The sequence below is a fragment of the Athene noctua genome, chromosome 7 (genome assembly GCF_965140245.1).
Source record: "Athene noctua chromosome 7, bAthNoc1.hap1.1, whole genome shotgun sequence".
In the NCBI taxonomy this organism is placed as follows: Eukaryota; Metazoa; Chordata; class Aves; order Strigiformes; family Strigidae; genus Athene; species Athene noctua.
In genome coordinates this window covers 21915516-21929609 of record NC_134043.1, presented here as the reverse complement: position 1 = coordinate 21929609, position 14094 = coordinate 21915516, and the positions used below count along the sequence as shown (strand labels likewise).

Below are 14094 nucleotides of genomic sequence, written 5' to 3'. Positions count from 1 at the left end.
GTATTGATTTGTCTTATTTTCTGAATAATTAGTTTGTGATTGATAGTTATTTGCTGTATTCTGATGCTAGAAGCCTCTGTGTTCAAGAAAGCAGATTCCTGTTCTCATGTGCTTTTGTCAGAAGAATTTCTTTATTCTGTTCTGCAGCTTTGACAGGGTGTTGTATCATAGTACTGCATAGCAAACCTCAAAATATTTCCTGTAATTTATCTAGTTGAAACATCTTATATAATCAGTCCTTTTACTATTTTAGTGAGTGTGGTGAGAAATAGAATAGTTCAAGAAGCCTAGTCATGCCCTCCTTCCCCTGTGTGGAGTGGGTTGGTGTTTTTTTTTTTTTTGTTGTTTTTTTTTTGTTTTTTTTTTGGTTGGTTTTTTTGTTTGGTTTTTTTTTTTGTATGTGGGGTTTTATTGCTGATTGTGAATCCCCCTGCCTTTTTTTTTTTCTGAATGGAGAATATGATATCTGGTTAATGCTCAGGCTTGCTCTGTCTTAGCATTTGTGCAGGTTGGCTTAATGCTTGTGTAGAAATTCCCTTGTAGATTTTCTATAATGCATAATAATTTTGACATGAATTTGTGATGATCCCACTTTAGTGGGATCACAGAAGTCTTTGTAGACCTTTATCATCTTGGAAAGTTTTTTCAGGATTATTTATGCAACGTGGTTTTGAAAAGTAGTGTGGGATAAACTAGACCTTAGAGACTTTGTGGAACAGTAGCTTACACAAAAAGGTAAATACAACAATTGAATAACCTGGTGATTCTGTAGCCTTAATGGTGATGTTTTAAAAAGTCCAACTGCACAATCAATTAATTCTATGTAGTTCCATGAAGAATTCATGAGATGAGTTGTTGAATGTTGAAAATGTAGAAGTAGCAGTTCTATGTATGGGCACAGATTTCATAGAACACTTAGTGTATTTTAAGTGAATTATGTCATAAGTCTAATGGCTAGGATAAGCAAACTGGTATCCAAGTAAGTTAAAAGGGGAGAGATTTCATCCCAGCATGAATTAAGAACACAAAATGGGCAGGAATTGTTAGTAAATTGTGTTTATGTGATTATGGTGGAGTTCTTAAGAACAGAAGCATTTATGTCATGTGAAGATGTAGATAGAAATCACGAGTTCATCTTTGAAGAAGTTTCAGAAAGACTTAGTTTATTATGGTGGTCTACATGAGCTTTAATGAGCTGATTTTTAATCAATGGCAGTAATATGGAAGAAAATGAGTAATACTGAAAGATCTCTAGAATATAGTTGGGTAAAAGCTAGAAAACAAAAGTTGCAAGTTCTTTGTTCTGTTTCTTAACCAAAAGTATTGCTTTTCCACCAACAGAACTGATTCTTGCAAGACTGGAGCAACTAGTTCTGCATGGTGCTGCCATAGAATGTGTTGAAGTACTGATCAGTTCATAACACATGTAGTAATACTGGAAATATACTATACAATATTGCATGTAATATACAACACGGCTTTCAAAGCTTGTATATAAGCCCAGATGCTTTGTATGTTACATAAAACCACCCACATTTTTGAGTGGAAACCTAAGCTAGATTGCATTTGTCAGGCATGGTTTGCATGCACAAGTGCATTCTGGTCTATGCAGAAGGAATCCTGCAGTTACACTGCATATGAGCTGTATTTAAGAATTACTTAGGGGACTCTGTTCTTCAGAAATGGACTGTCTTGAGAGATTAAGTAAAAATACTTTTGTAACTGCTTCATCAATTTTCATAGATTTTATCCTATTTAGTACTGGTTTCTTTTATAGACAGAGTTTAGTCTTGGATTTGAGGCTGACTTCAAATTTTTCTGCACTAACCAGCTACATTGAATAGGAGGTTTCTGTATGTCAGGGAAGCAGAAGAGATGTGTAAAAATGGAGATGGTATAGGTTGTTATGTGAGAGTTTGTATAGATTCTGAGATAAGGTATTTAGTGTTCTCTAATTACAATTGCTGTCTAACCCTGTGGATACCTAGCCAACGAGAAAATTTGCCATTAATAGCAAATTACAGCCTTCTCTTCAGAGATTACATAGAACAACCATAGCACTGCCCAGGAAGGTGTCTCTGGGTAGTATCTGAAAGGAAATCTTTGAGAGGTTTGTGTTGGAATACTGTAGAGTAACACTGAGGTACTAAAAAAAGACTTGGTAAATCATCATTACAGGGTAATGAGGTTACTGACTTCTGTTTTTGAGAAGAAAATTGTAAGGAATAGTTCTAGATATATGTTGAATAGAGTTACTGTACAGTGATGAGTGGAAAGTGTCAGAACTTTATACCTAATGGGGAATAAATGAAGTATCATGTGCTTATTTGAGGAAGGACATGTGCATGTGCAATGTGCAAGTGATATGGTCCAGCCATCTCACCCCACTGTCTGTCTTTTTGAGACTTGACTAGTGGAGGGTAGATAAAACTAAAATGATAAGGTCAGTTGTTGATCACACTTGTTCAAAAATCCTTCTCTGCCAGCTGGAGACAAGTTCTGTGTGGATTAAATTCCTGTTTAAAAAAGAAAAAAAGAAAAAAGATAAAAAATACCTTTATGTTAGATTTAGAACAACTTGAATAAACTTAGTCAGATAATAATCTTGGATGAGTACTAGTGTTTGTGGGGCTTTCATATGCATTCTATGAAGCATGTATAAAGTGAAATGCAGAAAACCGCTTTTAGGTTATATCCTTTCAGAAGTAGTGAAGTGTGGCCATATGTAATAGATCTTGAAGATTTCTACTGCATGAATCCAGATAGTTAAAAGCAATTCTAATGGCTCTGCTACACTGAGTGCAGGACTGTAGGGAGTGCACGGTTCATAGCATGAAGGAACAGATTGGCTGTAAGGATATGCTTACACTAGATAGGATGGCAGCAAAAATGTGAGGACAAGATGAAACTCTCTGACTTTGTTGTTGCTTGTTGTGAAATGGGAGTAGAAGGCATCTTGATGTGGACTGAAATGGTATTATTTCACTGCTAACTTTTGAATTTGGTAAAGAGAACTTGGATGTAGCAGGAGAATGACTTTTCCAGAAGTGGAAAAACCCCATTGTTCTTAGAGTTGGGTTTTTTGAGTCTGACCTCTGGTAATCCTTTGTTTTGTTCTTCTGCAGGAGGTGCCTGGATGTAAAGTCTTCATGGTTTATCCAGCCTGAGTTTTCATGATACTAGATCAGTTTTCTAAATAGAGACTGGATGCTGAAACCAGTCTGTGCTTTGGCTGTGGTGTAGTTAGTATGTTTTCCACTGTGAGGGTTTTGGAAGACTTCTAAGGCTCATCATACATGAAGAACTCATGCTTTCTGACAAGGAGTGGTTGACTTTAATCTATTCTATGCAATCTTTTTCTGTGACCCTAATTTGTTACGGTAAATGGTTGTCTGATGATTTTGTTTAACTGTATGATAGTGTGTTACTCCTGTAGTCTGTTTTCTTGATCAAAATGCTTATTGGGTAGTCCTGTTTGTAACAGCTACTCCTCTGGAACATTTTGCATTTCTACTTGTTAGTAGACTGGAGAAGGACGTCTGTTTATTGACATAAAAGCAGTCTTCTGACCAGATGGAAATGCTGCAGATTTTCCTCATCTTTATCCTCAGTTGTTCACCTTGTGCCTTAAGGCAGAGGAGGAGAGGGGAATATCTTTTAAGAGGAAGGAGGCATATAGTCACTTAAGTGCCTGGCTTCTACTTCAGTACTTGAAGCTGCTTTTTCAAACTAGTTTTATAGGTCCCACTGAGAATATAGACTGCACAGGTAGAAAGCTTTTTGCATTGTCAGTGCGTGATATTCTTGTGGTGAAGAATATCCCATTGCAACTCATCTCTGTCTGAGGAGAAAACACGGAGAAATGCACCGAAAGGCTTTTCATATAAGTAAGCTTCAAACTCTAGTTTATGTCCTAAAACCTGTTACCTTATCCTTTCAGTAGGCAAGAGAGGAACAGATCTTCAACTTGTGGATAAGGATAGTTTAGGATTAATTTTGCAGTTAAGAATTTTTAAATAGTAGTAAGCACATAGTCTTTGGTTTGGCGTCTCACAGAACTTAATCATAATGGGCTGGGGTCAGGTATGTGACAGGTCCTTTTTTGTAATCTAATTTTTTCAAAATGTTTTGAAGTGTTACTTGCTGTCATTTTACTTTAACTTGAGGAAGCAGTCAGGATTTCATCCTGTCACTGGCTGAATAATTTTTCTACGTGTTTTTTCAGTTTGTCCTTTATATGGCCTTTGTATATATAAATCTAATTTGAAAGTGAAGATCTGGTTGTTTCCTACAAGTAGTTAAAACTACTGGCATAGATGAAAAAAAATATATCAAGGAAAATCTTGGTCTTTGTTCCTGTATCATTAATAGCTAAAAGTTTGGTTTCTTCCCCTTGCCTTGAACTACAGTTGTGTAGCCAGAGGATTTGTGTCTTGGATGTCTACTGAATGAGAACGTCATTAAAGTGATATAGAAGAGTCTTACTTGAGCTGAATTGTGCTGATGTGGTGGTTCCTTGGGGTGTCTTATTTAATTTTCAAAATCTCTCTTAATTCTTTTATTACTTACATTATTGGAATTTTTAAAGGCTTTGTTCTGTAAGCAGACAGAACAGGACACGTCAATATTTGTCTGTGACCGCATCCTGCAAAAACATGACTAGTTGGTCCTGTTCTGATTTTTTTTTTTTAAGATGAGCTCAGAATTTTGTAATGAGGTTCATACACTGAGTTAAAAAGCTTTGTGATTTGAGTGAAAACGTCATGTGAACAAACAATACATGAAAATAGCTAAGCAAATAGCAATTAAACATTGACAATAACTTTCAGTCATGAGGTATTGTCGGTGCTGTTTTCAGATGTGCAGAGGGAAAAAGCTCTCAATTGTTCTTAAGTCGGCTGGTAACTGAATCCACATTTGTAGAGCTTGACAACAAAAGGCTTTTTGTTCACAATTTGTATTCATGTAGGACATGCCAATTACTGGGCATAAATAGAACATAGTGTATGAACAGGCCTGTATAATATGTTGCTCAATTTGTGACTTACCAGAAATCCATAATTTATATTAAAATATTTAGAATTACAGGTGAAAGCTACTAGTTGGGGGATTTTAGATTTCTGCATGAATGACCATGATGTAATTACTTTGAGGAAGTACAGACTGCTGTATTTGATGTGGCAGCAAGATGTGCAACCTGGGGAAAACTATGAATATTACTTGCAATCATTTCATTTAGTAAGGCAGTACTGACTGGGACAAACCAAGTGGGTGCTTGATAAAAGAAGCAACGAGACATTTTACTCCTGCTGTTTGCAAATAAAGCATACTAAAGAAAATTATTCTAATGCTTTCCCTGAAATTTGTTCAATTCCACCAAGAACTGCATGTGCTCTGCTTGTCAAATAAGCATGACTGACTTTCTGTGCAGGGCCATTCAGCAACGTGCATCTTCTTACTGTTGGTGTGATACTTGTGCCTCCCATGCTCTTTACAAGAATGAGCATGCTTTTTGTAGGAATGTACCCTAATCACGATGAGTGAGCAGGAATGCAGGTGAAACTGTAGGAGATTTGGCATGTACAACTTCACTGCTATTTTTCTGTTCATTGCAATGTGGGAACAAAAACCTGGTTAAACAGGGACTGACCTGAAAGAACAGAAGGAAATAACAATAGATAAAGCACACACTCTCTGCCCTTCCACGTAATGTTTTAAATTGTGTTAACTGTGCAAGTCAAGTTCTTGATTAAAACAAATGTGTCCAAAGGCAAAAGTGTAATGGTTTCCAAACTAAGAAATGCAGTGAGGTGACGGGTGTGACTTGGTAAATGAGCACATCATTTTAAGCTGTCATCTTGGGAAATTTTTGTGGAGTATGCAACAAAAACTTGGAGGTTGTTCTCCATTTGAGAAAGCATTGAAAAAGGATGAAAACCCAGCAGATTTTAAGTTCTTTGTCAGTTTGGGATTCTTATGTTGGTCACTGGTTTAAATTACTATATTGAGACTATGTTCCTTTTCTGACCCTTTTTCAGGTAGCGGTGCTACAGCAGTTGTCCAGGCAGCGCTATGCAAACCCAGGCAAGAACGTGTAGCAATAAAGAGGATCAACTTAGAAAAATGCCAAACCAGTATGGATGAATTACTTGTAAGTAAATCATAGTGGAACATTTTACATGGAGACTATCTTGTCTTTTGATTTTGGTTTTTGCTTGGTCCAAGAGTAAGGGTAGAATTTTATGCAGGGTAAATAGCAAGAAAAGGATTTGAAAATAATCTGAAAGAAGTATGCCCTTCCCCTAAAAATATATTTTGCTAATGTATATTTTCTAATGCCACAAAATCAAGAAGTGCAATGTTAAATCTTGTTGAGAACTGTGGGAAGAACCTTACCCCTTGATTTCTGGATACTTGATTTGGAAGAGATTGCTGTCTGGTTGTCTGTCTTTTCCTAATGCCGAGGAAAGATACATTTTCCTTTGGTTAAACATCGATTAAAAATATAATGGTAAAATTTACTAGGTCTCCTTAAAACGTCTAAAGCACCAAAACATGGCAAAAACTAATCGTTGGATCACTTTGTAATAACTTTTGAGGGGAAAAGTAGGAATGGCTACACTGCCATCTACACAAGGAAGCTCTTGTTAAAGCTAATAACACTCGATTTATCTGATAGGCCATAACAAGCCATTTGAGGAATGCTGTTTGGGTCATTGATCAGAGGAGGAATGGACTTGTAAGAGGCCCTTTGCAAAAGGGACTTGAAGAGTTTTTCCTCTGCACTGGTTACGGCAATCCAGACAAAGTTGCAAAGAACTGTTAAAAAAACCCAACCAACCTGTTGCTTGCTAATGCTCCTAGTCAGGTGCTTATAAGACTAATGCATATTTATATATAGGCAGCGTAATAAGAGTTGAAGGACACAAAACCATTCTAAAAGTGAGAACACTCTCTTCTGTTCCACAGGTTATACTACTGCCTAGAGACTGTGGGCTTTTTCTAATGCAGAAATTCCTGCCTCTGAAGGAAATGGTCTCCTCAGCAGGGAATTGCCAGTGCAAAAGATATCTTGAATTTGATACAGAGGGTATGGTCCATCCAGTTTCTTCAGATAAAATGGCTTTTTTACAGTGGAGGACCCAAAATGCTCTTCCCCTGGTGATTGATAGCATTTGCCTTCAGTTTATATAACAGCTTGTATGGGACATGGTTGTGTTTTTTAAAAGAGGATTGTGGTAGTGGAAGCTACCTCTGAGGTAGTGAGACTTCTGTCAACTAAAAACTCTAAAGATAAATTCTGAAGTGTGTTTAGAAAGAGAACAGCCCAAGGTGAGATGCTGTGCATGATGTATTAACATCTACAGCCCATGAAGTATGTTTCTATAAAACTGAAAATACTAATAATTGTAATAGAAAATGGTCAAAATTTGATCTTTTATGATTAGAATTTGAACTAATAATGGGAAATAAGAATTTAAAAGTTACAACTAAAACCAGACAAAACTGCCCAAAATGTGCAAGAGATATTCAGGTGGTCTAAAGAAATGATTGCAGTTAGTTACCAGCTTGTGCAAGTGCTTGAGTATCTTTACTGCTGACATGTCTCTGTCTGCCAAATGAGGCAATAGGTCTTGAATTTTTGGCCCCATATTGCTTGCTTTCGTTATAAAGACAACTGTCCAGACCATCTTTTTTATTTTTTTAACATTAGTCAATTTCTGCTTTTCTGTGTTGAGATTTTGTGTTTCTTTTATTTGTTGATCTGTTTTGATCTGAACATAAATTCTGGCTTTCTGAGTTTCTCATTAGAAGGGTTAAAAAAAAATCGCCACGTATGATTCCTTTTATTTTTAAATGTGCATACACAAGTGCATACATACACATACATAATTAATGCTTTTTATTTTTCTTTGAGGGGAAGTATACTTACACTGAATCAGTTCTAATGGATTCTAAATTTTTTTTTAAAAAATAGAGATGTTATTCTGGAAAAGGGCATTGCTGACTTTCAAAACTTGTTACAACTGTACTAACATTTTTATTTCAGTTGATAATACTTAGAATGCTCTTGCATTTTGGGTTTTTTTACACTGTTTTTGAGTCTGCTCAGTTTTCAGTTACTTATTTTTCTGATCAAACAACTTCCATTGCCATAGCGATGTTCTAAAACTGCCCTCTGAACATGCTGTTTTGTAAAATCCTGCTGCTGAGTGCTTACGGGTGGTGTGCAAAGTCAGTCTTCACAAACTCTCAGCTGTGTGGCCTTCAGAGGAGTGGAAAATGCAGCAAGCCTAGTGCCTAGTGCCCACATAAGCAGATTTAGGATTTGGGCCAGTGTCAATTAAAATAGTGGCAGTGTGGGAGGGAGTTTAAATAATACTAAGGTTACACAAACTGCCAAACTCCTGAAATTCAATACTCTGTTTCCTGCAGTGTCCTGCGTTCTCACTATTGTAAGCTAAATGTAACTTAACCCCAGAGCCAAGGAAAAAGTTCCTGTCCTTAGCATTGTCCTGACTGGGTACCTTCCCCCCTCCCTTTACTTCCATTTTTTTAAAACAAGCAAAAACCTCAACACTACAAACTGAAGAATATAGATTTTCTAAACTGTTAGCATTTCTGCTCTGGGACAGCCTTTTGAGGCAGGCTTTCTGGAGCAGCCCGTCACGTGTTATGCCCAACCCCTCACACAGCTTTATCCTGGGTGTCCATGGAGGAGGCCCTGAGGAAGCACCCACAGAGCTGCGCACCTGCCTGGTCACTGGGAGCTGGACCCAGCCTTGTGGGTGCTGCAGCTGGGCACTGAAAGGAGCCATCTCACAGTTGCTTATTAACTGCGTCACTCACCTGCCCTTAGGCAGACACAACATTTTTGTGCAGCTGCTCAGTAAAACTGGATCAGCAATAACCTGGCCGAAAAGAAGTTAGCTTTTAACCTGGACATACTTCCTGATGCAGTGCACAAGCACTAACACAAGGGAGGGAGAAGCAGAGGCATGAGGCAGAGACTTTAAATTTAAAGTGCTGTTACAGCTTTGGTGCTGTTGAATGTCTGAAGTGATGTGAAACTGCAGAAGGTTCCAGGGCATTCTCCTGGATGCCCTGCTGCAAGCTTTTCCTCTGACAGTGTATTTTAAGTGAATGCTTTTCTCTCTCACCTGTGCATATCAATAGTCTCAGCCAAATAACTGAAGTTTGTGGAGACTTACCATTCTCTGTGTGATAGGGGCTCTCCAGAACTGCAAGTCTGAAATTAATACTTACCTCACTAAAATTAAAGTTCTTATCTCTCATGGGGTGCTTCCTGTTTGTTTATTTTTGGTTTACAAAGACTCTTTTTGGAAGAAGTCACCAAAGCTGGTGACACAAGGTGCCTTTGGCCATGGTTACTGCGATAGCTCAATTTTTGCCAACGTGTTGGTGCAGGCAGACAAAGCGTTCAAAGCACTTTTCAGTTAAAGATAGTGAAGCCTACTACAGTCAGTTACATTTCTGCACTATTAATGTGTGAGTACAATAGATGAGGTGTATTTTTGCCCAGTAGTGGCAGGTAGACTTTTTGAGCCATTGTTATGTTATCAGCATAGGAAAACAATAAAACAATATAAGAAATAGTAATCAGGAGTTGGGAGAATTACAGTAAAGATTTGGTATGGTTATCTGAATTAAGAACCTGAGGCAGTAATCTGACTTGCGTTTAAGATGACATGTCTTCTGGGAAAGTGAAATATGCCCCACATATCTTTCTTCTGTTTCCTACCTAATGTCTCCCGAGGAGGGGGAAAATCTATTTTCAAAATTGCTGAGTTATTCAGGCTCATTGCACAACTATTCAGGTGTTCATCCTTCTGTGGTTCAAGGCTCAGAAGTTGTCTAGGGAGGAGGGCTTTTGACAAGAGGACTAGCTGAAATATGTGTCAAACTACGTCTTGACTTAATAGTCACCAACAGGCATTATGACATTAAATCACAGTCTTTAATGCACATAATTAACTTTTTATTAGAAAGTGGCTGTGATCTCAAGTGCATTGCAAATAACAGCCTCAAAAAACCCTCCTCTTTCAGACACTTACTGAATTAAAGTTGAAAGATGAAAATGGCATCAGTGTCAGCTTTAATCAGTATAAGTGGGACTGCCATAGTGCCTGCCTTGTGCCAGTGCTGGTGAGTCAGCTTGTAACACAGATCCAACTGAAAGCAGTTGCTTTTCAGGGAGGGAGGGGAGGTGGAAGAGTTTGTTTTTTAGCTGTATTGTCTCCCTGACAGGCTCACCCTGCAGGAGCATGTCATCTAGCACCGGATGGATCAGGGCTGGAGGTGGAGAAGTAGGCTTGTGGGAGTTTAAGTTGGTGTGAGACCGAACCCTCTGGTGCAAAGGAAGCCTAAATGCTTCTATGTAAAGGATTGGCAGGATAGCTGCAAGCAGAGAGCTGAGAAAGGTGTTACACAACAGTTCTGTGAAAGAGTGAACAGAAAAAGGACTCTTCTTGGAATAACAGATACAAGGCAGTCATTCTTAATGTGTACAGCTGCGGCATGTCATAGATGGTGTTACTTGGTAGTGCCACATTGTGCATCTGTTGGTGACTGTGTGGTCCTCTAGTCAATTGTTTCCTCTGACCTTTGGTCTGTAACACTGCTTTTTCCTCTTCCACTTCTGTTTTATTGTGTGGCTCTGGTGTCTACCCGTCCATCCCACAGTAGCAGAGCCAGCGGTGCTGTGTCTTTTGTCCAACAGCTTCCTTCCTCCTTTCCCACCTTGCTCCTGCTCTAATTTTTTCATATCTCTTTTGAATAGGAAAGGCAGTAGGTTTTGATCTTTCCTTGTGGTTTTTTGTCCAGCCTCTACCTGTACCTTCAGCTCTTGGAGACTGGAGACTGCTCATTCTTTACTACTCACTCTGAATTTGGGAGTTTAACAGTAATTTCTTTGCTGCTGTCAGAAGAAAATTGATGTAGTTAAGCCAGTATCTCCTGGTCAAATATCCCTTGTGTTCTTAGCAATAATGTTTTGTCTTGCATGCAGATCTATAGGTAAATGGAAATGTTTTTGTGCTTTGATGCATATTCTGTGCATACTTCAGTTTTGTTGTGGTATTTCACTTTGCAAATCCAGCATTCTTTTTACTCTCTTTCAAGCAGAACTGATAGCTGGTTGTGTTATGCTGGGCTTTGTATTTCTTACAGAAAGAAATTCAAGCAATGAGTCAATGCAATCACCCCAATGTGGTGACCTATTACACATCTTTTGTGGTGAAGGATGAACTTTGGCTGGTTATGAAGCTGTTAAGTGGGGGTAAGTTACTGGTTTTACTTGTTTAGCTGCAAGGAAATCTTATGATATATTTCTAATGTACCTTCTTTGAGTAAATTGACCTAAACCAATTAAGATGGGGGGAGAGAGACACTACATAGGAGGAACCTTGAGACATAGGTGTGTTTATAGCAGGAATGTGCAAGCATAAAAAGTTTGTCTATGTATATTGATAGTACAAACTAGATATTACCAATATAAATTCTGTTTAACTATAATTTTTTATTCTGAATCAATATATTAAAATTCTTTATTAAGGCTGTGTAGGGAAGACTGATGAGAATTAAGTCCATTCTGTGTGGCCTTTTTTTGAGTTTCCGTAGTATCCACTCTCCTTTTTGTAAAAACACATACATTTCTGATTTCATAATGAGTGTTTCTCATTCCTTATTCAAGGAAGATTATTCCTAGGACAGGCATTATACATGGTGAATCCTTCTTATTGCCTAAACTGACTAAACACTCGCTATAGTTTTTATGGTGATGGTTAATGATATAAAAATCTTATTTGGTTCTGTGAGAGGAAAAGGGACTGACCTGAATGTGCTTGTAGCTTAGAAAATGAGGCTTCAAAATAAGACGTGGTGGTCCTGGTTGCTACATGATATTCTTCAAGGTTAGTCTTCATGGTAGCAGACTACTGCACCATCATGCTAGAAAGCAAGGACGGGAAATGCTCATAAAAACAGTTGTTATGTCACATTTGGTTGAATTGTTCAGTTCAATCAAAAGCAAGCATAGACCCTGAGAGAAACCGGTGATTCATGACAGGAATTTACTGTGAGCTGTTGAAAAATGGTTATATAAAAACAAAATGTTGGGATTACATTCCTCGGAATTTATAACAACTGTAGTTCAGTGTTAAACTGGGTGTCACTAGGAATGTTTTCATCACTTGCAGAGAATCTCTCAGTCTTGCAGCTGCATGTTTACTCTGTCATGAACACATGAACCATAATCTAAGCTAGATAACAAACCAAAACCTTTGCTGTACATATCTGTTTAAATGTGGGATACTCCTGGATTTTTAATAAATGGTAGTTTAGCAAGCTGTTAGCTTTCTAATGGATCCAGTGTTAACAGTATTCTTGACAAAAACCAGTGCTTTGTTTCTCATGTGAATGAGGTGGCAGTGTGCTTTATTTTGAGAGCTAGTTAGATGAGGTCTTTACACATACATGCAAAGATTTAAATTTCAGTAGCGTAGAAAGAATGAAGAAATAAAACTTTCTCAAGAATCTGGTACAGTAATGCTTTATATGTGCTTTTTTCTTTCCTGAATCTGCATTATAGGTTCAATGCTTGATATAATAAAGTATATTGTCAACAGAGGAGAGCACAAAAATGGTGTCCTTGAAGAACCCATAATAGCAACAATTCTTAAAGAAGTTTTGGAGGGTTTAGACTATCTACACAGGAATGGGCAAATTCACAGGTAGGAGCATAATACACTGTGAAGAGCATCTTCAAAGTTGTGTGTATAATTTGTTGGTACTGGTTGCTGCAGTTGCTTGGCTAAACAAATTTATATTGCCTCTTCCATGTACTGTAAATGCGATCAGTAATTATCAAATTATAATGCTCAGGCAGATGCTGTAACTTTGTCTGCAGTTTGTCACTAATACTTGATACTTGCCTGGTCTTTATTGTCTCTTTCATAATTAGGGTAAGTCTGTGCTGCACCAAGTATGCCAGAACTGTGGTCTATACTCCTGTGCCTGCTGGTCCTCCAAATATCGAATCTGAGTCTGGTCTATGACTTAGTTATTGTGTTGCACAGTAAACCTGTAATCTTGGGCACTCAGGCACTCCTGTATAAATGTGAAATTTAATTCTCCTTGGTAATCAGTAATGTCTATTACAACTCTACAGACCTTTCTTTATGACCACAAGGGAAGCTGGGATTGGTACTGTGGAACTGCGTCTTGGTGTATATGTATCTCGTGATTGTTGTCTTCCATATAATCTTTCTCCACTGACTTCCTCAGTGTAAACTGTGCAAACCCCCTGGGGTCTATACATACCTGCTGTAGCAACTCAAAGGTTGCTTGCACTGTTTGGATGTTGGAAGTGCTCTCTACTCAGGGCTCCCTAATTAATTTTACTGAGGTGAATTTGCCTTTTAAAGGAAGGTGCCTACAACAGGCTGTCTGTCTGTTTCGAGCATTAACCTTTTATAAGATAATTTTTTTAAACCAAACCCAGATTTGTGGCAGACAGAACTCTGAGAATGGGGGTAGTGCAGATGTAGCACAATAACTGTTCCTTATGTGTACTTCTTATGTGTCATCTTCTAAATGAGTTGCCTCTGATACAAATCAAGAACTATATCCTACTTTTGCAGAGAGGAAATTGAGATAAATGGAGAAATAAAGAACAATTATCTTGACTTTCTGGTCTGGAATGCCAAAGACTTACCTCAAACCTTAATTCATTTCTATTAAGCTGATATTGTTGTGGAAGGAACATTCATTAACTTTTAAGAATAACAGGACCCTTTGAGGATGGATTTGGCAATTCCCCTTGCCTATTCTTGAAGGACCTTAAAAAAGATAAAAAGAGATATCTCTGTTACATCTGAGATTTCTTCTTTTTCATAACATACAGTTTGTAAACTGTGCAGTACCACAGAAGACCTGTTCAAGACAATAGTGTGTTTCTTTTCCCATGTGTGTTGTAGGTGAAAGCTGTGCTAGCTCAGGGGATGCTGTGTCAGGTGGTATTTGCCAGTTAGAGAGGTTTCCACTTGTTCAGGGATTTTGTTCTGTTGTTTCAGT

The 14094-nt window shown here is 37.9% G+C and overlaps 1 protein-coding gene across 1 annotated transcript in view; it reads left to right on the top strand.

Moving 5' to 3' along the window:
- The window catches only part of STK39 (serine/threonine kinase 39), a 105873-nt gene that overhangs the window by 16690 nt on the left and 75089 nt on the right, over positions 1-14094 (top strand). The window contains exons 2-4 of the mRNA XM_074910490.1: positions 6039-6151; positions 11191-11299; positions 12611-12752. Coding sequence (XP_074766591.1) covers positions 6039-6151; positions 11191-11299; positions 12611-12752 — 364 coding nt within the window. The remainder of the gene's footprint in view (positions 1-6038; positions 6152-11190; positions 11300-12610; positions 12753-14094) is intronic.